This window comes from Ambystoma mexicanum, chromosome 5q (genome assembly GCF_040938575.1).
Source record: "Ambystoma mexicanum isolate Mex_15411 chromosome 5q, UKY_AmexF1_1, whole genome shotgun sequence".
Lineage (NCBI taxonomy): Eukaryota > Metazoa > Chordata > Amphibia > Caudata > Ambystomatidae > Ambystoma > Ambystoma mexicanum.
Window position 1 is genome coordinate 521,333,974 of NC_090933.1, and position 24,444 is coordinate 521,358,417.

Sequence of the window (24,444 nt, forward strand, 5' to 3'; positions counted from 1 at the left end):
ATTCATACAAGCACCCATCACCATACACTCACTCATAACACAAGCATACATGCATCCATACACATATTTAAATAAAAAATATATTGGATTCCAAGATGGCGCCTGTTGTAGGAGGACGCTTCTGATCGTCTCTCCTCCCTGGGCCGCAAAACCTAGCACATCAATGAAGCGGAACGGATGATCCCGCCCCTGATAGCACAACAGCGGGACACATTAGAAGGGCTGCCCCCCCCGAAAGAACGACCGCACAAGACACGCGGCGCACCAAGCCCCTCAAGACAGACGAGCTGAGCCGCGCCCGGGGCCGGCCGGCGAGAGACATTGCAGCAGTCGGCGGCGACACCAGCCACGGAGAGCTCGGCGGGCTCATAGGAGGAGAGCCCGCGGTGCTGGGAGCCGTAACCCGGGAGAGCAAGTGCGGAGGCCTGGCCAGCGGTGAACATCCGCACGGAGGGTGGGGGGGGGGCGTGAGAGTGAGCGGAGTGGGCGGTCTCGGGCCTCCCCGGCGGGGACCGGTGTTGGGACGCGGCAGACTCCTCACATGGAGCCGCTGGAGTGCTGGGGAGAACCGACACATGCGGCGCCCCTCCCCGGGGGACAGACAGCGAGCCGGACCGGAGCGGGCACAGGTCGGGAGGAGCCTGCCCATAGCCGGAGAAACGCAGGGACCCGGAGCCCAGGCGGCGACGCTCCGGAGAACGGGGGAGCGCAATCCAGTGCCGGCGCACCCCCACTGGGCGAGCCGAGGACCCCGGGAGAGGGCCGGGAGAGGTGAGAGCAGCTTCGGAAGAGACCCCCCGGTGCAAAAAGATCCACACCTAGCACTGCAGAAGGGGCTGGTGGGGGGGCACTCCCAGATGGACCATTCACTGGCAGCTTGAGGCCCTAGCACCAGATCTGGGCCACCCCCCATTACATACACGATGAGGGATCTCGCGCATAAGCGGCGATAAGGAAGGGGGGAGACCCATGTGCTGGTGGCCATGACATCCCACACCCAGAGAGAGCAGATACTGAGGAAGGCCAGGCACCCCCCCCCCGATAAGAGTAAACGGCCAGGAGGTACAATTATACCAGGACTTGGCCCAGTACACCCTGCCTAAAAGACAGCTGATGGGCCCGGTGGTCCGCCACCTGTCCGCAGCCCAGGTCAAATGCAGATGGACATTGTCATGATTTCCCAACGAGTTCCCTGATTTAACCCATGTTTCTGTAGGTTATTATTATTACTCTGTCATTTGAGAGAAGGTATTGTTTCCATTCAGATCCATATAGTAAGTCATGGGAAATTGGGATTCCAAGATGGCCGCCTAGTGGTGTACCCAGGAACTAATCTGTAGGTCTAGTCTTTTGCGACCTCTGTTATAAGTACTCAATTTCTGAGGAGACTCGCGCTTCGTGTTGCTGACTGCCTTGCAGTACGGACACTCACCGCGGTCTCTGTCGAATTCCAGTCAGAGTTTCCCCGCTCTTCATATTTCCAGTCAGAATTTCCTCGTCCTGTCCCATAGTCTCCTTCACTGCTCACAGTCAGTAGTTTTCTTCCTTATTTGATGTCCCCTAGTTACCGCGCTCTCAGTTCCAGTCCGAAGTTTCTCCTGTCAGAGTTTACGCAAGTACCAGTGCCTAGTTGTTCTCTGTTACGAGTGTTTTTAGCAACGGATTAGTCATAGTGCATTTTCGCATTTTTGGTTTATACTATACATAGTTGTTCCTTGTGCCAGTGTTTGAAACTCATTTGCTGTGCCAGGTTGTTGTCACACTGCCCAATATGTGCCAAGTTGGGTAGCTGTTGTAGCTAGTAGAGCATCCTTTTGCATATCATTCCGCATTACACTTTGCTGATAGTTATTTAGTCAGTTCCCGATAGGACGGCGCTACACCTCTCATGTCATCTATATTTTCCACTATTGCCCTCCAGTTTTGATTGTACTAAGGTCTTCTCACAGCTACATTCATATATGACTATGACTAAATAGGCATTATTTTCCCCTTGTCACCAGTCTCCTTTATTCCTTTATATAAGAATACTATTGACATCTAGACATACAGTGTTTTCTTCAGGACATGCGCCCCTGTATGAATGCAGGATGGAGGGCTCACAAAAAAAGCACTTGGGGTGAGTTTTCCTGATGTTGTTTATCATTCAATTTTCAGTACTGGAGAGTTTTCTCAGAACAGGGTAGGAACATTATTAAGGAGGGTTGTTATCTTGTCATCCTTTCTACAGGGATTGTGATTACTGAAGTTCCAGGGAGTTCTTCTGGCGTTCCCGCAGATTGACAGGTGAGCGTTACAGACATTCCTGTTCGGTCTCCTATTTGCATGGGAGGGAGTCCAGCACAGGATCACATCCTGTGAAGAAGGAGAAAGGTTACTGGGCATATCAAGTGGAGAAGAAGGGGCACCCCGGATCCCCGAGGGAGACTCAAGGGGCCAAACCAACAAGAGGGATGAGAGACGATCCACAAGAAAGGGAGAGTAAGGAAGGCCAGGCAAGCCCGGTGGCACACCAAGAACTCATTAAACCCAGAATGAACTATGCCCCGCTGATGTAACGTTAACGAGAGAAGAGGAACGAGGTTGATGCGTCAATCAGTTTCATAGTTGGCCAGGAGAGGAACTAGGAAAAACTTGATGGAACTGCTTGTGGGGTTTAGGACTCCCGACGATGTGTTTAAGAGGGAAAACATGAGCCGGGAGCTCTGGACATTTCGTCTCGGGGCATGTAGCAACCCGGCCCTGACCTCATGGGTACTGTTGTGGGGGAGGGGAAATGGGGGGGGTTTTCCAAGTTATAGGCGTCGAGGCGACATTTGGGCAGGACACTGTTTACGACTGACAAAAGAGGCGACCATAACAAGTCTAACCACCAACCCCGCAAAGAACAGGACATATAAGGTCCCGGTGATAGTGCTATCGCAGAATGTACGAGGTATGAACACCCCGCCAAAAAGATCCAAACTGGACAGACAGGCTTGGAAGCAGAAAGCGAACATCCTACTGTATCAGGAAACACATATAAAGAAGATTGACAAAACCCGCATCAAGATAAAGGGGGCGAGATGTCTTCCAGTCAAACGCAGAGGGGAAGAGAGCTGGTGTCCTGGTGGCTATAAAGGACACCTTAAAAGTCCAGATCCACAACCACAGATCCGATGGGGAGGGGAGGTATGTCTTCCTGAACAATACGGTCGAGGGGAGATGGATCACCCTTGCGTCAGTCTACGCCCCTAATGTGGGCCAAGAGGCATTCCTCAAGGACACGATGGGATGGCTTGAACAATTTGCGACAGGGGAAATCATTCTGGGAGGGGATCTGAACCTGGCCTGGGATCCCTCACTGGATAGGTCGAGCAGAACTAGCGAAAGCTCGAAGGCCCCATCGGAGGCACTAAAGAAGACATTCGACTCCCTTTCCCTGACCGATGCCTGACGAGCACAGCATGGGGACCGGCGGGGCTTCACGCACTACTCCCATGTCCACAACTCTCTATTGAGGATAGACTACATATGGGTCTCTACGCCCCTTCTGGGCACAATCGGAGATGTGGAGATGGGCCCCATCGTCCTATCTGATCACGCCCCAATAACCTAATCCTTAAAACTAGGGAGTCAAGGGTGTGGTCCTGGTGCTTTCCCTCGTAGCTCCTGCAGGATCCAGTGCTGGCAGAAGAAATTCAAGACAAGATTGATACGTACTTCATTGAAAATGACACAGGGGAGACCCCCTCAAGATACGTTGTGGGATGCCTTTAAGGCTGTCATGAGAGGTGAATTAATAGCAATGAAATCCAAGAGAGAGAAACAACTAGGGCAATGGGAGAGAGACCTGTAAACTCAACTGCTTGATGCCTAGAAGGAGGCAGCGGCGAACCCTAGCAGGGCTAAAAGGCGGGCCATGCGACACATCCAGGGTCAGTTGGAGCTCCTGCATACCCGAAAGGTGGGCCATGCGCTCATAAAAATGAAGCAAAGATTCTACGTCCTTGTCAACAAGGCGGATACCCTACTTGCCGGGCAACTGAGGGAGGTGACCAGGCAAAGATCCATCCTGGCGCTGGTGGACCCCTCAGGTGCCTGGAAAACGACCAATGACGAAATGGGTGAGATAATGAGATCCTTTTATCAAGACCTATACACAACCAGTGCCCCATCAGAGGAGGATCAAGAACTATACTTTCATGGGGTATCCCTTCCACATCTGATGGAGGAAGCCCGGGAGGCATCGTACCAGGATATATCCCAGGAGGAGGTTCTACAAGCCATCAAACAACTCCCCAAGAACAAAGCTCCAGGCCCAGATGGGTACACTGAAGCCTTCTACAAGAGATTTCAACACCCCCTAGCCCCGAGACTTACAAGCCTCTTTGACACCTTCAAATCCAGGGGCAATATTACAGCGTCAATGAACGAGGCAAAATTGGTACTTTTTTTTAAGCCGGGAAAGGATCCCACACTCCCAGGATCGTATAGACTGATAGCTCTCATTAATCTTGATGCAAAACCTTTCACGAAAATCCTGGCGAACCGGCTAACGGAACACCTGTCCTCTCTGGTAGATGCAGACCAGTCGGGCTTCGTCCCTACAAGACAAGCAGCGGACAACACCAGTAGGGTATGCCACATAATAGAAAAGGCCGAACGCACCGACATTGAGGCTATACTAGTCGCCTTGGACGCTGAAAAAGCATTTCACCGAGTCGAGTGGTTGCAGCTCTTTCGAACAATGACACACATGGGCTTTGGGGTCTCCTACATGGGGATGTTAAAAGCAAATCCTAGCAAGGATTCGTCAATAGCGCCTAATTAAGGGCTACAGCTGGGCGGGCTGGAACACAAAACAATGGCCTTCGCCGACACATGCTACTGGCGTTGACCGATCCGATCAGGTCTCTACTCATACCCACACTGATGAGCGAACTGGAGGCATTTGGTGCTATTTCAGGCCTCAAAATTAACAAAACTAAATCTGAGATACTGAATCTTTCTGCCGACCCCGTGACCATCTCAAAATTGACCCAGGAGCAGGGTGTCCAGGCGGCAAGAGGCAAGATCACCTACCTCAGAGTGAAACTCACCTCCAAGACGAGTCAACTATATGCCGCAAACTACCCGGACTTGCTTATTCACCTCCAAAAGCTGCTGACGAGATGGACGCCACTAGCCACATCGTGGTGGGGGGTGCCTCGCGGCGTTGAAGATGACGATCCTCTCTTAAATCCTGTACTACGTCCAGGCCCTTCCAATCAGGCTTCCCAGGTCTTTCTTTCGCTCTTTAAATAAAATGGCATCTGCATACATATGTCAGCGCAGAAGACCGAGGGTGGCAATGACAACCTGAGGGCGGCGGTTCAGGAGGGAGGCCTGGCTTTTCCACACTTCAAGCGATATTACGAAGCGGCACAGCTGCGAGTCCTTAAAGACTAAATGGGCAATGCAGGACATAGCGGTGGCCCGCTCTCAAACCTCTTGTGGTCCCACAAGAAGTATAGACATATGAACACGCGAATAAGTGAAATATTGGGCGCCCCCCTCAACACATGGGACTCGGCAGTAAGGAGAGGAAGTCTGACAACGCACCCCTCTCCGTTCACGCCGCTATTTCACAATCGCGATTTTCCACCGGGAATGGACCTGAAGGCTTTTACATCATGGAAGCAGGCGGGCAGCAATAGAATTGGAAACATGTACAAAGGCAGGACAATCGGGTCCTTTGAAGAATGTGTACATGAACTGGGAGTGGCGAGGACTGAGAAATACTGTTATGTTGAAATGAATCACTGGCTGTCATCCCGGACCAATGAAGAAGCAGCAACGAGAGACCTTAAGCAATTTGAGACTTATCTGATAACTGATCCAGGCACGCACGGGTTGATCTCAAATCTCTACGCTCACCTGAACTCGCAAGGGGAAAAGATATGTTGGTTGTACATGAAGAGGTTGGAGGGGACACTGGGGATGGAAATTCCGCGCTGTCACTGGGAGGGAACCTGCCGAAACATCGCCACCTTGACAAACTCCATCCACCTGAGGCAAATATGGCAAAAAGTTCTGCTCTAATGGCACATTACCCCGAAGAGACTGAAGGACATTTATCTGACCATGGATGGTCTATGCTGGCGGGGTTGCCGTCAAGGAGGAGACTGGAAACACATCTGGAAAACATGCCAGAGTATAATTCCCTTCTGGAACGAGGTCAAGGCGCAAGTGGGGAAAATGGTTCAAGGGGCAGAAGGCCTAGGAGACAGCATATGGCTAGCCGGCATATGGGACCCCGCACAGAAAATGCACCCTAAATGCCAACAGAAGGTGATTATGGTTTTGGTTGTGGTGGCCTGGCTGGTCATAGCCCAAGGCTGGAAGCAGCAGATGCCACCGACACAGCTCCAATGGCTAATATAACCATGGAGTGGGTAACATGTAAACTGCAGGGCACCACCGAGAACTTCCATTCGAACTGGGGTCCAATTCTACAATATCTCCAGAGTGACTATATGCTCCAATGGTGCCCTCCTAACATTTGTATTCTTAAAATGTTTTGAAGACAAAATTTAGTGTCCTTTTCATAAGATTGGTTGTAAAGTTATGTCGTCTTGAGCCTAAGGGAAGGAGGGGGAGAGGGTAGGGGGGAGGGCACATGAGAGGGTTGATTCTTGTTGCTATTAAAATAAATAAAAAGATATTATAAATAAATTAATAAATGAACATACACGTACCTTCTGCAGGGGCCCGAGCGTTGGTGCTGAAACGCCCCTCTCCAGGCTGCTCTGTCCGTATGTGAAAGGAGGCGCAGGAGCTCCCTCTCGCACATACAAACATGCAGTGCCCAGCCAGCATTTCCAATGAGCTATGCGCAAGGCTTGTGAAGCAAAACGCCCCCAGGCTTGCATGGCTCAATGAGCATGTGTGGCTGGGAAACTTAACTGAACTGTCAAAGGGAAACAATGTTTCCCTTTGAAAGTTCAGCCAGCCCAGGAGCACTCACTCAGCTGGAAAAAGCAGCTGAGGGAGTGCCCAGTGTTTCACTGGGCTGGCTCCTTGGGTCCTCCATGATGGGTGAGGGGGTCACTGGATGGATGTCCCCTCGCCCATTATGGATGCGCCGTCAGGCTCGTACTGGCCTATAGCACAATGCCTGTCCAAAAATGCAAAATGCTAGCGTGGGCCAGTCAAAATAGGCTACTTTTTTGGCCAATGTGGACCAGTTTGATGAGTAACTTCACTATGCAGCTGATAGTTGTGACCATTGTTTCTGAATAAATATAACAATTTGCTTACATTTTAACAATAGAAACCCCCTTGGGTACTATAACAGTCTGTGACTAAAGGAATGAATATCCATTTGCAACTGCGGGCCACTTTTTCATTGGGGCTTGATACAGTTTTATGCCCCAGTCAGAACATGTGAGCCGCGCCTGCCCATTTCCTCCAATCTAAAGAAATAGGCGGGGGGCGCGCCCCACAGTTTGAAGACCTCTGGCTTAGACACACCCTACACAACTTAGGGCCTGGTCTTGTCCTCTCCAGAAACTCACCCTAGAATTGAATGTGTTGAAGGACAAAGAATAACCCACTGTGCGCCTGCATCCTGAGGCCTGCTGCCCACTTGAGCCCCTCCTGTGCATTTGCACACTGCCACCTCGACGATCCACCATTTTGTCACAATATGTGGCCTGACCCCAAAATGGCGGTCGCAACGCGGCCTGAAAACGAGGCTGTGTAGCGTTGCCAAGTAACTAGCTGCATATTTGAGCCAATCCCCTACACCGGTAGGCGGAAGCCGGCTCCGGAAGAAGGCCAGAGGAAAAAGGCCCTGTTCTTCCCCAGTGAGCCCCACTCAGCTGCATCCACGAAGGGTGAGAGGGCTGGAGCCCCTCCCTGCCCCTCACGAGCACATCCTACCTGAAGCACCCGCCGGAATACTCTACGCATGCTGCCTGACCATCATGAAGCAGCAATCTCGGAAATATCCATATTGATGAGGCAAGTGAATGGCTAACTAGCCTCCTTTACCCACTGTGCGCCTGCATCCTGAGGCCTGCTGCCCACTTGAGCCCCTCCTGTGCATTTGCACACTGCCACCTCGACGATCCACCATTTTGTCACAATATGTGGCCTGACCCCAAAATGGCGGTCGCAACGCGGCCTGAAAACGAGGCTGTGTAGCGTTGCCAAGTAACTAGCTGCATATTTGAGCCAATCCCCTACACCGGTAGGCGGAAGCCGGCTCCGAAAGAAGGCCAGAGGAAAAAGGCCCTGTTCTTCCCCAGTGAGCCCCACTCAGCTGCATCCACGAAGGGTGAGAGGGCTGGAGCCCCTCCCTGCCCCTCACGAGCACATCCTACCTGAGCACCCGCCGGAATACTCTACGCATGCTGCCTGACCATCATGAAGCAGCAATCTCGGAAATATCCATATTGATGAGGCAAGTGAATGGCTAACTAGCCTCCTTTACCCACTGTGCGCCGGCTCCGGAAGAAGGCCAGAGGAAAAAGGCCCTGTTCTTCCCCTGTTCGCCCCGGGACGCTGCGGGCACATATGTTTCGACCAGCTTCTACTAGAAAGAACTATGTGCTCGGACACTGACTATTCCCACCTTTATTGCTCCGCGCTGCTACGCCAGACTGTCACGCTCCGGGGTCAGAGTAGGAGCTCCCCCACAGCAACCCCACTGCAGGAGCAACACAGAGACTCTTTGTCCTTTGAGGTAAGCATGCGGGCTATATCTAATCCTTACACCATCCCCAGACATGCATGTCATTTTCATATGTGCCGCCCAAAATGCCATAGTCATACTATTAGCTACTCACTCATTGCATATGACTTACTGACCTTTAGACATTGACACTGCGTTACCTAGCTGTAACTTGGCGAGCACTCGTAATATACGTGTCCCCTACCGTTTGTGCTCTCTTCCCCAAACGCAACCTCCCAGCCGTGCTTATTATTGTCCCTGCGGCCCGCCTACGAATATCCCACCTGGTACCACTTGGCGATCCAATCCATCCTACTCTCCCCATTAGTTGCTGTATAACATAACCACTTATCGATCTAATGCCTGTGCTTTCTCATTCTCTGCACTGTTTATAAAACGGATCTCTAGCTCTTTTGTTGCCCATGCCCAGCCATTGCTGCCCATACGGAGCCACTTTGTCTTGCCTCAACCATTCGGGTCGCCCAGAGCCCACTGTCCCATTGCGTTGTGCCTTATGGTCGCCTAGAAACCCCTGTACTACTGCGTTGTGCCTTATGGTCGCCTAGAGACCACTGTACTATTGCGTTGTGCCTTATGGTCGCCTAGAGACCACTGTACTATTGCGTTGTGCCTTATGATCGCCAGAGACCACTGTACTATTGCGTTGTGCCTTATGGTCGCCAGAGACCACTGTACTATTGGGTTGTGCCTTATGTTCGCCTAGAGATCACTGTACTTTTGCGTCATCCCCTATGGTCGCATAGAGACTACCGTAACGCTGAAAGGGCTAAGTCATCCTTTGCTAGCACACTTTCCACTCCCAATTGACGCATCTAGCACAAATACTCCTATCACTGTATCTAGCCTTATCTTCATTTAGTATTTGACTGCTGCTTTAGACTTGTATCTGACTATTGCTTTTAGCCTAGTTCTTGACTGTTGCATTTATCTCGTCTAGTATCTGATGACTGCACTTAGCCTACTCTGCCCAGCATCCAACTACGGCATCCAAGTCTAGTCCCCCTAGTTTATCTAGTAGCAACATTATGTACTCCTTCCTGCCTAACCCAGCCCACCAAGCATCGCTCACCAATCTGACAGTCATACTCACCATTATCTATATGACCATGCCATCACTTCTGCCCACAGAGGGCCCAGGAGCCTACATACAACCTATCTCCAAACCTTGCAACCTAGCACAGAGGAACCTTTGACTCCGTGCTCGACTACCCAAAATATTCGAACCTATCATTAAATATAACATCAACCTGGAACACCTTCGTCCCAAACTACTTCGACCATTGGCAGCCACCGCCCCTCCCAGTAGCCAACTCTACCATAAAACTCACAAACCTATGGCCAATTTCCCTCTCACAGTGCTGCCAGAACCTGAATTAAAAGCTGCCTTAATCAATGCCAGATCATTAGTCGCTCATGCTATCGACATAGCAGATGCCATACGGGAAAATGACCTTGACTTCATCGCCATTACCGGATCATGGCTCCACGAGGCAGCAGGTCCGGCACTCACTCTGGCAGTCCCAGAAAACTACACCATCCTCGGAGCTGACAGACCAGACGCACGTGGTGGAGGAATAGCAATTATCGCCAAATCTGATCTCTCTATGAGAATCACCTCCACACCTTCCCTTAAATCCTGTGAGCTTCTCTCCATCAAACTACCCACCGCCAACTCTCAAACACTAAATATCTACCTCCTCTATAGACCCCCTGGCCCCATCAGCACTTTCAATGAAGATATCACCACTGTTATCTCTGAGAAGCTAAAAAATTCCTCTCAAACCTTAGTGTTAGGTGACTTCAACCTAGGGTTCAACGATATCAATGACCACCAGGCTACTGCCGTAGCCAATACCCTCTCGGAACTAGGTTTCACGCAGATCGTGAATACTCCCACACATACCATAGGAAGAACTCTTGACTGGATCGCCAGTCACAACTGTAACCCTTCTATAACAGACCATCATCTTATCTCCTTTACCCTCAATTCTAAAAGACCCACAGTTTCTACACCCACGCCCGCCATACCCACCTTAACCAGAAACAAGAAAAACATCACAGCTGTTAATATTCTGCCCTATATCCTACCCAAACTGAATTCTCTTCCCGATCACACTGACCCAGGCACCCTAGTGGATGAATTCAATAATGCCATGTCCTCTGCTCTTGACAGAGTTGCTCCGTTCAAACTTAGGAACAGTAAACCAAAAAAGCACCTGAATCCCGGGTTTACACCCCACCTAAAAAACTTAAGACTACAGAAGAGAAAATGCGAAACAGCATGGAACCGGCACCCGACCGCTGAAAATAAAACCAACCTAATCATCTCTTCGCAATACAAAAAAGATATTATCCGGGCCAAACAAGAAACTTACAATAACAGGATCACCCAAGCCAACTCCAGTATGAAGGAGCTATTCTCCATCTTAAAAGAATTGGAAACCCCTATCGCAGTACAGGATGACTCCATCAAAGATAAAACCTGGTGTACAGACATACAACTGGCACTAACCAACAAAGTGGCCAACCTCCAAACCAAAATTGCCCTAAAGAAAGCCTCATTACCAACTCAACCTCCGTTGGACAAAATTCCCACACCCAAAGAATCTACCCTATTCCGCTTCTCCAAGGTCTCGGTAATTGAGGTAGAGAAGACCATTCTGACTCTTAAACCCTCTAATTGCAAAGGTGACCAATGCCCTGCACAACTGATTAAGGACGCGGCTAGAGATCTAGCCCCCTTCATTACAAAACTTATTAATGCCTCCTTCACTACGGGCACCATCCCTCGCAATCTAAAGGAATCTTGGGTACTCCCCCCTTCTAAAAAAGCAAACATTGGACCTCAACATTCCTACAAATTATAGACCCATCACCACGGTGCCTTTCTTACTAAAAATATTAGACAAGGTAGCATACACCCAAATCCAGAACTTCCTTGAGATGATCCATCTCCTTGGCACCCGCCAATCCGGTTTCCGTCCACAACACGGCACAGAAACTGCCCTTATCGACTTAAAGGCCCAAATAGACTCACTCAGAGACCAGGGCAAATTAGCTCTCCTCCTCCTCCTAGACCTATCAGCCGCCTTTGATTTGGTGGACCACAGAGTCCTATGCAATCACCTGGACTCGGCGGCCCATTTCTCAGGGGAGGCTATAGTCTGGATACAGTCATTCCTTAGTGACAGGACCATGAGGGTGTTCTCCCCCGCAGCTTCAGCAGACCCGACTCCCATCACCTGCGGAGTGCCCCAGGGATCCTGTGTCTCGCCGACACTCTATAATATCTTCACCAAGCCACTCTTCGACGATCTTGATAATCTAGGTATCACCTATACTAACTACGCAGACGATACCCAGATTCTCCTACCACTTACTGGGGATTACGTTGAAGATCTGGCTTTGGTGAACAGAGTCTATAGCATCGTTCAAGCATGGATGGCCAACCATGGCCTATGCTTGAATGATGACAAAACAGAGCTCATCATCCTGGGTACGGCAGCCCGCATTTCCAAACTCAACCAAAACTACTCAGCCTTCATCATCGATGGTAGCACCATCAAAGTCGCTAGAGAAGTAAAAACCCTAGGTTTTTACCTTGATGCGACACTATCTTTTACCAAACAGCAAAGCCCCCCGCTACCTCTCAGAACGCTTCAACAGAAAAAATCCCACTAGACTTACAAGGACAGTCAGCCCTAACTGCCTACTAGTGCCCAGATTTAAACTAGCCACTATTGGAGGATCCAGCTTCCCAGTCAAGGCAGCGCAATTATGGAACGCCCTACCTCATGCACTCAGATCTAACCAAACGTTCAACAACTTCAGAAAGAACACCATAAAATGGCTTACTGAGAAGGAGATTTAAACGACTCTCTACCCTTGCACTTCCACATGTACTTCACCTGACACGCAATGACCTGCTATATTGCTCGTTCGCCACCGACCTGCTATATTGCTCGCTCACCATGGATTTGATTGATTGTCTGCCCTTGTTTTACCTTGCAAAGTCAAGTAATGGCCACTCTACATGCTCTGTAACCTGTAACTTGTAATGTATGTAACCAAGCTGTAAACTTCCTTGTTCTCTTGCGCCCTGCTACCCCAGGGTCCGGTGCGCACAATAAATAAACAAACAAAACAAACAATAAGGACCAAATCAATATCCACCACAGGACAGCGTTAGCAGCTTTTGCTAGAAGACCCCTTGCAGTTCCCAAGAGAGCTAGGGGCGTGTACTAGACTGCGTCTAATCCAACATGCGTACTACTGAATGGAGAGCATGTTCAAATGAGCATCAGGAGGGATAGCTGGCGTTTGCCATGCAAAACACGTTCGGTAGATTTTCCTCACACAATTTTGGAGTGAGCAGAGATTTTTTAAAAAAAGACATCTTGGGGTAATGCCCCAATGGCGCTCTCGAGAGTAGTGGACTGGACTGTGGGATGACTCCAAAGCTATTAAACACAGACAGCATAATAGTGAAAAGGGATATAGAGACGAGTGGGGGAAGGAACACCCCCCTGAACTAACATGGCAGGCAGCACATTGTCCCCGTGAGATTTATGGACAAGGTAGTGTTGCAAAATGGGGAAGAGGGAGCGAATGCATTTAGAAAGACATGAGGAAGGTGGAAACGTTTTTGTTAGGCATAGGAATGTTGGCTGAAGGGAAGGGTTCAGGTATACAAGTTAACCCTTTGACTCCATTTAGGACGTGGGAAATAGCCCGTTTTGCCCTCCGGGCGTGTATATATATATATATATTACATGGCCGCGGTAGCGGCCATGTAGTTATGTTTAAGTTGGTGTTTCCATAGGAAGAGCACTTTTTGGGCGGCTTATAACTTCGCTCCCCCTGGACGAATCCTCACCAAACTTTGCAAAAAAAGTATATGGCCCACTCTGAATCTTTTTGCAAAGTTTGGTGAGGATTCATCCGGGGGGGGGAGGGAAGTTATAGGGGGTGTCCCAAAACTTTTTTTTTCCCATAGACTGACATTTAAAAATAGACATTTTTAAAAAATGACAAAAATGTAAGGCAAAGAAATTAGTGATATCTGTGTTCGCTTCGCGGACGGACTTCCCTGTTTGCTCCGCGGACTGCACCCCGATTGGCCCAGCGGCTTGCGTCATGTCCGCGGACATGCGACGTGTTCGCTGATTGGGCGGCGTGGTGCGTGATGCACGTCAGATTTTCTGTCGCGCCCACCATCTTGCATTTGCGGACGTCCGCAGACAGCGCAGTGAAAGTTTGTTCAAAATGTGTATTTAGTAGAGTGTGTTGGTGTGTAGAAGTCTTTGGGGAGGATGGGGGAGTATGAGATAGGTTCAAAGTTGTATTTTATTTATGTGCTAGATGTTTTGTTGCGTTCGATTTGTCCGCGGAGAACACGGCTGTTCTGACATTTTGTAAATAAACTAAATGGTGGGGTGTTTAGAGGACGTAGTATGTGTCATTTTTGTTCGCAAGGAAGGTAAAAATGAGCTATGAACACTCGCGGTGTACTTAATTGTTCGTAAATACACAAACTGGGGGTGTCCTCAGGACGCTGTCCGTATTGTAATCTGTCTAGTTGAATGTGTTCTAAGAACACTCGCGGTGTCCCGAAATGGTTGCAATTACACAAAATGGGGTGTTCTGGGAACGTTGTTTGTATTGTTCGTTGTCAGGGTGAAAGTGTTTTAAGACCTCTCCTTTTGTCCAATAATAGTACAATTTCCTATGGGCGTCAACCGACTTTTTGTCCACTAAAGAAACAATAAATCCGGCTGGTGTGCGCCGACATTATGTGATAATCCTATGACTGGCGCTATTGACCTGGCTGACTTGCTTTTGCGACACTAAATCATATCTCCCGCCCCTAAGCCTGATATTATCAAAGCATTCATATTCTCCGCCTCTCTCCGTGACGTTACAGGGTGCGTCATCAAACGCGCCCAGTTCTCTCCAGTCCTAAGTGACTTTACACAGAACCCGGAAGACAACACATATTATGTCACAACACTGCGCACCACAATTCGGAATATGAAACAGTGATTTAAAAGCAAACAGCAAGATTGTAAATTTTGTAAAGTACATTTATTTGACATCAAATGTTTAGAGAATATTCAGCAATTTGCTTTTGTCTTTGTTGTCGATCCGCAAAAGTTCATGTTGAGGCACGCGATGTTCCTTTGCGGTACAGAGGGTGTGTTAGATCAGTTTACAACTCAGTGCGCCACAATTCGGAATATGAAACTGTGGTTTAAAAGTAAACAGCAGGATTTTACATTTGGTAAAGTACATTTATTTCACATGAAATGTTTAGTGAATATTCAGCGATTTGCTATTGTCTCTGCGGTCGATCAGCAAAAGTTTATTTGGAGCCACGCGTTGTTCCTTTGCGGTAGATAGGCTGTTGGTTTATGATAAAAGCAGTAAATGGTCGCTCTGATAATCAGAAGGTTGCTGCAAAAACGAGCCATTAGACCACCCTATTGGTTGGTATGTTGTTTGTAGCCGCTAGTACTGCGTAAGGGCATATTGGTCCTTGGCGATTGTCCCATAAAATGGTGAGGGTCATGAAGTTGCATATTTAGACCTGCACCTGGCAGTTGAAGACCCCATCCGCTGGAGTCTGTAAATCGTGACATAGGCAAAATGGGGCCACATACCTGTTTTAAAAAACATAAATTAGTCTCACCAGCCGACCTTCATTAAAAATCATCATTTTATTTATTAGGGCGTGAAACTATTTGCTATCGAAGATAGTGCAACGGAGTATGTTAATAATAAAATAATATAATATTTTCCCATTCATATAGCGCTAAGAACCGTGAGGTATCTAAGCAGTGCTTATTATTAACCACAGTGTGTGGTGCTCATTTATCGACCACGGAAGGATGAAAGGCTGAGTTTAGCCTTGCCGGGATTCAAACTTGCGTTAGCAAGCTGTGCACGGATGTCAAAGCGAGCGTTGTACTCGCTGTGCCATTTGACAGGCTACAGTGAAGTGGCACAGCGAGTAGAGCGCTTGACCGCCTATAGACAGGTTAAATTATTTGTATTAACCCACCCTGTGTCGTCTGCCTTTTTCAGAGCCCTCTAAACAGGGGATCAATTCGGCGGTGATAGTGCGCGGTAGAAAACATTATGCCACTTTCAACGAACAAGTTCAACTTGAGCAGTCTTTAATGCTACGCTATTGTAATTATATTTGGTATAAAATAATCTAAAGGGTTACTTACAGTACAATTGCAATTTCCATTGTCTACGAGTGGTGCAGTCCCAAAATACGACTCTGCGTGTGCCAACGATCTTTCGCATAGTGATATAAAATATAAAAGTGGTTTCGTTTCATAAATTTCATCCTTATCTTCTCTTACGTTTTAGCAACACTCCTTCAAGAGAAGTCTTTCATCACAATCTGTCTGTCAAGGTCAAAACACAATACAACCTTATAGTCTGCTTCGTGAGTCCCTCCGAGGGCCGAGAAAAAAATGGAAGCAGCTGACCTTCACTGTGAACGAGCATAAATTCTTACTTTGCAACATTCTGTGTAAAGCCATCTGTGAGAAGTTGGTTTTTGCACGCCATGTTGTATATTTTTTGCGTGATATTAAAAAAAGTTTGTTTGAAGGACGTTATGGTTTTAAATTCAGCCGAAAGACCCCTGAAAATCCCAAGTTATGGTAAGCTATGAAAAATAACTCGCGCCACCACCGTGCACTGCTAAGATTAACACCCAGGACATCAAAGATGACATCGCAAATGTCATTGATGAAATCCCTGATGACATCACATGTGTATGTACTTTTCATGGAATTTGTGTACTAGGGATTTTTATTACAATGTTGCGAAAAAAGTGTCAAGGATATTGCAATAAATATCATACCGTTATTAGTGCTTTGAACGATGCATTGATATAAATAGCATTGTATTAGGGGATTCTATCTAGTATACTGAGCTACTAATGGAGAAACATAGCATTGTGTGCAGAGTACAAGATGAAAGTATAATATTTGTAATGTTAATATGTTGAATAATGAAATGATAATTGTCCTGAAATGTTTGAAAATTCACAAAATGGGGGTGTTCTGAGGACGTTATTCGTATTGTGTGATTGCTTAGCTGTATGCAATGAGGGAATGGCACAGAGAGTAAAGTGGACGCCGTCCGCGGACACCGCGGCTGTTCGTGGACAGGGCGTGCTACATCCGGGTTTTTCCAGGAAATCCAACATGGAAAGAAGACTGTACGGATCAGCCAATCAGATGTCGAGGTTGTGGATTTGTGTTGAAAGGGACTGCGTGTGGTGAAGATGGCAGAAGTGGAGAAAGTCAGGGTGTTGGTGCTCGGATATATGTTTGTGCATGGTTGACAGCAGTACACTGAATGCAGGCATGTTGCAAAGAACTTTGATGTGAAAGGAGTGGAGGTGGTGTGGAGCACTGTGCCTGATTGCAATGTACAGGGAATTGTACAAGTTTGTCAGGATATGGCCGGGATGAACAGTCCGCATGTGGTAGTTTTGCACTATGGTGCTTTCCATTTGGGCAACGTCAGTGCCCCTACTTTGTTGGCTGATTTGGAACGCTTAGTTCAAGCCGTAATGAAGATCCTTCCAAATGCGAAAGTAATTTTTTCTGGATTACTACCTAGGGCAATATGGGACAATAGTTCAGTTTTTTGTCCTCAGCAAAACATTGCTATGTGTCATCAACCGAGGCATGTGTGCCTTCATGCTTAGAGCTGGTATGTTCTTCTGTAACAATGAGAATATTGATGCCAGTGATGCTGTTAATTTTAAAGAAGATGGCATTTCTTTATCTTTTACGGGAAATGCCTTTCTATTTTGGAATGTAAGGGTTGTTTGGAGAAGGTTATGTAAAGATTTTAGGAGTAAAGTAAGAAAAAAAACAAGAAAAAAATACAAAATAACAGGTCTGTCAAGCATCTGTAAAAAAAAAGGCTCTTTTCAGAGCCAACTTCAAAGGGGAAATGGGGCACAATATTTAAATTTACATTCACCACGCTCAGATTTTCGATGTGTCCGCGGACATGAAAATCACTACGAGGGGGTTAGTATGTCCTATGTTACATGTATATGGAGTCAGGGATATTATGGTTAAGTTGTGCTACTAAAAACCTATGAAATTCAGTGAAAAAACTTTGTTAAAGGGACGTTATGGTAAAGTTGCGCTACTAAAAAGCTATGAAATTCAGTAAAAAAAACTTTGTTAAAGGGACGTTATGGTTAAGCTGCGCTACTAAAAACCTATGAAATTCAGTGAAAAAACTTTGTTAAAGGGACGTTATGGTTCAAAGTAAAACCGAAAAACCCCTGAAATTCGGCAGTTATGGTAAGTGTAACGCTCACCTGACTCCCACGGGGGCGCTGGCCTGGTTCGCGCTGCTGTGACCTCGTCTAAGGTGATGCGCAGGGTTCGGAAGACGGACTTGACCGGCCCCCAGATCTGGCTTGTCTGACTTGCAGAAGTATCCTTCTGTAGGTGAGAATAGGGGGTTAACTGTCTGTGGGGTAATGCAATCGGCCTCCCACTTACCCCTCTCACCCTCCTCAAAACCCTTCTGAGCTTCCCCGTAGCGTCTCACCTTAGGGTCTGGAAGGACGAGCTCTCCATCCTGCTTCTGATGCAGGGGCGCATTGGTATCCAGTTACGTCACTGGATTTTCGGATGGGTGAGAACCAAACTTGCTTGGCTTCCAGGTAAGTTTTTCTATAAGTGGTTCCCCTTGTGTCCATGCATTAATGTTCTAATGCTAGTGTCTTTTTCCCCATAGGGGCCGGGGTACGGAATGCCGGGGAACAGGCACCAACCCGAGGTGAGCGGTGAAATCCTTGTGGAAATCAGGTAAGTCTTTAATGAGTGTTTTGGTAATGTCTTTTCATTCACTCATTAACGCTGATGTCTTTTTCCCCTTAAGGGCCGGGGTCCGAAAATGCCTGGATGCGGCGCGGACCCGAAATGAAAAGGGAATGGCCCAACAGGTAAGTCTTGACATGGAGTTTTAGCTTCCCTTTTCCCTTCTTTCTCTCACCTTTGTTCTTGTCTTTTTCTCCCTAGGCGCGGGGGCGCGACTGCGAATCCGGATGGTCGCTGCTGAACATGGAGGCGCCCTGTAAAGGTGAGTTGAATGCAGCGCTGCAGCCATCGATGCGATGTGCTTTTAAAAATAAATGTCTTCCTTTTCAGGATTGTCAGCGAAATGTCTCTGGGATACAGATTTAGCAGGTGAAGCCTTTTCCTTCTTCTGTTCTCTTGTTCCCTTCCTTTGCAGGTGATTCAGGATGCTGGCAGGTGTGGCAGAAGTCAGGATGTAGGAGCATACACGGTGAGCGTCCAGCTGCTAGATGCAGAACAACGCAAAGCACTTGTGGCTGATCGGGTGTGGTTTAAATAGCCTTGGAAGAAGTTCCTAGAATGTGTCCTTCCTCCAATCAGGTATGTATCCTTCCCCGACCACGCCCGGGTGGTAAATGAGTCCCACAGATAAAGTAGTTCCTTTCAGGCCTCAAGGAGGCTGGGGTTCTGCAGCATGGTCTGCATCAGGTAAGTGCACCCAAACACTTTCATAATGAGCTTGGAGCCATAGGCGCCAGGATGCTGTCCAAAGGGCCCTTATAAGGGGTTGCTGGGACCTTCCCCGGGGACTTGATGTCCGCTTTCGGGGACGCAGGGCCTGAGCCGGCTCCCCGGGAGCGGGCATCGTGACAGTAAGATAAGCAACCATAACTCGCGTCGCCACCATGCACTGCTAAGACTAACACCCAGGATATCAAAGATGACATCACAAATGTCATTAATGACATCACTGATGACATCACATGTCTGGCTCCCTCTTTTTTCCTTTACTGATATATCTATGGCAGTTACAATCAGGAACTAAAAATTCACTATACTATAATACAAAGTACTATGTTTGTAGTCTTATACTACAAATATGTTCTTACAGTAATTCACTTAGGGTCCACTCAAAGCATATGAACCATATACAAAGGAGAAAACACAGACTTGGAAGACAACAATGTTTTCTATGTATGAAGATGATTAGTACGGTTATCAACACTGTTATAGTTCTGTTGTTTTTTTATTACTGTACTTTCCCTGAATATGCTCATATTTGTACACATTGCACGTACACTACTTTCATTAGGGTCTAGTCACAATATGTGATAGTTATACATAGGGAAGTAGTAGCTTTGAAGCAGAGCAATCATTTCTGTACATGAAGATAATTATTTACGTTATGAAAATTGTCGGGTAATACTGCTGTTTTTTTGTTTACTTCACTTTCCCTGTATATGCTCTATTTGTATGTGTTATTGTCTTTTTGTGTTTGGTGTGCAGTAATGCAATAATGTAGTAATTGGGTTTTATTAGCTATCTATTACATGTTTCACATTATGCAAAACTAATAAAAAAGCAGTTATCATTTCAGTATTCAACATGGCAAGATTATGAATATTGCACCTTCATCATTTATGTTGCACACACTGCTTATGTTTCTGCATGAATAGCTTAGTATACTGGATAGAACTTCATAATAGAATGCTAAGTATATCAACACATTCCTTAATGCACTAATTAGCTCATATTTATTCCAATGATCCTTGACACTTTTTTGTCAATATTACAATAAGAATCCCTTCTACAGAGTTTTCATGAAAAGTAAATGCACATGTGATGTCATCAGTGATGTCATCAATGACATTTGTGATGTCATCTTTGATGTCCTGGGTGTTAGTCTTAGCAGTGCACAGTGGCGGCGCGCATTATGGTTGCTTATCCTACCATAACTGCCGAATTTCAGGGGTTTTTCGGTTTTACTTTGAAACATAACGTCCCTTTAACAAAGTTTTTTCACTGAATATATATGTATATATATATATATATATATATATATGCTCTAAGCTGGGTTGGGGTATCAGTGTGCCAACTCCCCACAAAGACTAAAACCTTTTTTGGGTTTTGGTGGTCTGGGCAGTGGTTCATTCAGAAGTTTTGATAGGCAAATGAGCTTATGACACACGAATTTTGCATTTGCGGTGAAATAAGATGTTTATTGATGGCTTCATGCACTGACTGCACTTTAATATTTTTATTGAAAAACAAATGAACATTTTTATGAAATACAAGAGCATGACATTGTTCTAGCATAAACTGTTTTCAGAGCTTAAATAGAAAAGCAAAGGAGTTAACCCGTTTCTAAAAATCCTACATACCCAATGTCCTTCTTTGTCTTTTTCGCAGGCAGAAATTAAGTCTCCACAATGAGAACTTCCCTGTAGTGCTAAACACGCATTTCAGTCAGAAGGTTTTTTCAGATGCGAAAGAGGAAATGAAAGGCAAAGCGCCTATTCCTGGCAAAGCACCTACCAGAAGGAGCATTGTGTCATTGTCTCAGATATTCAAATTAAACAACCCAGAGGAGACCTCTCAGGTGAGGAGTGACCTATTGCGGGATTCTGTGTTTGACATGGGGGTGTGGGGAAGATTTTTAGGAAAGGAACTGAGTATGCAGAACGACAACAGGTAGAAAATTCAGGATAACAATCTGATTTTCAGTTTTTCATAGAACTAAGTTAACATGGTATATTTTGTTTACATTTATTGCATATAATACACAGTACAAAGACACCAAATATGCATGTCATGACATTAACCATCTAGATGTAACTAACTGGGCCTGGTCTCTCTGCTCCCACCAGCCACTCTTCCCTCTTGAGTTCTGCTTGTGTGCATCTCTTCGGTGTTGTTGTTCTTGGGGGCTCTTTGTTTGTTGGACCCAGAAAGCATGCCAGTACGATACCAGTTTTTCATTCCCGTTCCTTCCCGTTTTTATCCTTCCCTCTCCCCAGTCTACGGTTACTTTTTCCTGCTGGGGTGGGCATTCACATTGCGAATCTTCATCAGGTGCTTTAGGCAGCGACCCCTTCTCTCCCATGACATTCAAATCTGCGGATGATGCAGTTTTCGCTCTTCTCTATCTTCTACTAACAATGCTATGTACAGTTGTTCGGCACGGCGTGCGGCTCTGTTAATGAGAGTGCTTTGGAGATTTTGAGGACTGCCGATTTCTTTCTTCAGTTTGCAGTAGTCTTTGGTGTTGGCTGGGCAGGTTGGTGTTTGCATTTCTGAAATGAGAGTAGAAGAATTTAGGCAAGCATATGGCGTTATTGAAAGTGGCCCCATATTTATTCAACATAGCACATGCTGGGGGCATGCCACCCAACCCACAACTCTCTCACCCCACCTCTGGGGCAGGACTGGTTCAAACCTGGGTAGGCCCCTTTTTCTACCCCTGATGGGGTCAAACCCCCGAGCCGACCCTTGTGCTGTACTTCAGAGGATACAATAGCATGAGGGAGTCCTGATGAAGGACAAGCAACTAGGGATGCCCATGGAAGATCAACAAGAAGTAATGTTGTTGCGCTATGACAGTTTCACGTGAAACATTGTCGAATAGCGGATGCACGTAACACGACTAAGCTACATTTCTGGTGGCCCACGCTTGATAACATCAAAGACTAGTTAACCACTCATTCTCTGTATGCTCAGGCCAAGCATTCCACTTCTCTCCCAGCCAGGAACCTCTTTCAGCCAATATTGCTTTCTGCACCATGCCAGATAATTTCTACTGATTTCATCACATTGGTACACCGCAATAATAGTAACCATTGATTCTTTTATCAAACAGCGCATTTCCCCTTAAGAGCCCTGCCGCCCCAGAAATGGCACGACTATTCGTTTGAAATCTCTCCTGACTCGATGGACCCCAAACCACCATCATTTCTGACAAAGGGATACACAGCAGACATCGAAGTTCTGGACTCTCCTTTGTAAAATCCTGGATATTGAAAGGACTATGCTATCTGTATACCACGCCTATTCAAATGGCCAGACAGAGAGGCTCAGCAATGTGATAGGACCGTATTTGTGTTGTTTCTCAAATGCGCAGGATAACTGGGATGACCTCCTTCAATGGCAGAGTTAGTCTACAATAACATTAATTCTTCCATCAAAGTGAGTCTGTTTCGATTCACATACGATTTTCACCCCTGTGTCTTCTCTGCTACATCTATTTTAGAGACCAGGGTGTCTGCCTTTGATCTTCTACTTCAGGAACCACAAAGAGGGCACAAGCAGCCTTGAGCAACTTACCAACAACACAGGCCCTTACCAAGAAGTATGTTGATTCTTGCTGTAAAGTAAAACCCATCCTGGGAATGGGGAAATAGGTTGAATCATACTCTTCTGATCCACCGGACACCTCCAAAGCTATCTCCACGCATCTTGGGCCCTTTCAAGATGATGAAACCGATCATGCCAGTCGCCTTCAAGCTCTGCCTGACCCTGTCTTGGAAATGCATACATCCAGTGTTTCATACATACCTGGCTGTTTTCCTCGACACAGTAAATCCCCACTGTTACCAATCTTTAAAGATGGCATGCTAGATTTTGAGGTAGCCCAGATCTGTGACTCCTGGTATAACTGTAGCAAATTACAATACCTCATTGACTGGAAAGAGTATGGCCATATGAATGCACCTGGGAACCCACATGTTCATGCTGTCCGACTAATGAGACGATTCCACCAATGTCACCCATCTCGGAGCTTGTAAGAGGATATGCTGTCATGATCCACTCACCGGCCTCATAGAGGTGTTTGCTCTGGTATAGATGATGTTAGAGGCAAGTAACCAAGGTCCATAACATCTCCAATGGTAGAACCACTCCAGTAGCTACTGGGACTCGATTCCTTTCTGTGAATCCTACAATGAATGAAAGGGAACTGTAGAACTTGATTGAACGGTAGTTACTTTCAGTTGGAGAAAAGCTTTCTGGTTTACCAGTATATCACCATTCCTCGAGGGAGCATTGTAATGCTTCAGGTTTGTGCTCTGAATTCGTCATTTCTGTTCCTGTTGTTCCCTAGTGCTGCCTTGTTCCTCGCTGCATTATTCCTTCATGTTCTCCTCACCTTGCCTCTTGAATGCTGAAGCCTGAGACAGCACCTCCAGCTATCATTGATCTTTGGTGACACCTCTGAGGAAGGAGAGGTTTATCCTCACCATTTCGTTACTCACAATGTACTTCTTGGAACTTCGTCTGGTGGCCATGAGCCAGGTGATTCAGGGAGCTGGGTACCTAGCCAAGCAAGGTAGAGAAAAATGCATTTACCATGATGCCCATGTCTTCAGGGACAGGGAGACCATTGGAAACCCCTACAAGAACATGAAGCCTCTGGTGGCAACCTCCCCACATTCCTAAAGCCCCTCTTTCCCCACTTGCCAACCCAATAGCAGCACAGCAGGATAGCCGCCACACAAGCAAGCCTGTTCAGCCTCTACATGCACAGAGCTTTAAAATCGAAATGGCAACGGGGGCTCTTCTAGGTTTAGCCCAGCTCTTTTAGCCTCATTCTGACCACCACAAAGTAAGGGAACTAGCAATCCAAACCCTCATACTCTTTCCCTTTAGGCTGACATCTGCAGACCATCCTCCCTAGTTTCAATCTGGGGGAGGAGACATGTTATTATACAAGTCAGACAGCCCAGTCTAGTGGGCTGACAGAAGCAGGTGGCTCCTGTTTGGAGAAGACTGGAGAGGGAAGTCTGTTGGAGAGGAGAAGTGCTGCAGTGGTTTTGGAGAAAGCTGGAGACAAGAGTGTGCTCCAGAGGGGAGCTGGAGAGGTGGCAGCAGGATAGAGGAGGA

General features: G+C 47.0%; 1 protein-coding gene across 2 annotated transcripts in view; it reads left to right on the forward strand.

Moving 5' to 3' along the window:
* Positions 1-24,444, forward strand: part of SPIDR (scaffold protein involved in DNA repair) — a 3,076,965-nt gene that overhangs the window by 1,971,819 nt on the left and 1,080,702 nt on the right. For both annotated transcript variants that reach the window (XM_069621022.1, XM_069621023.1), the window contains one exon: positions 20,980-21,169. In XM_069621022.1, coding sequence (XP_069477123.1) covers positions 20,980-21,169 — 190 coding nt within the window. The remainder of the gene's footprint in view (positions 1-20,979; positions 21,170-24,444) is intronic.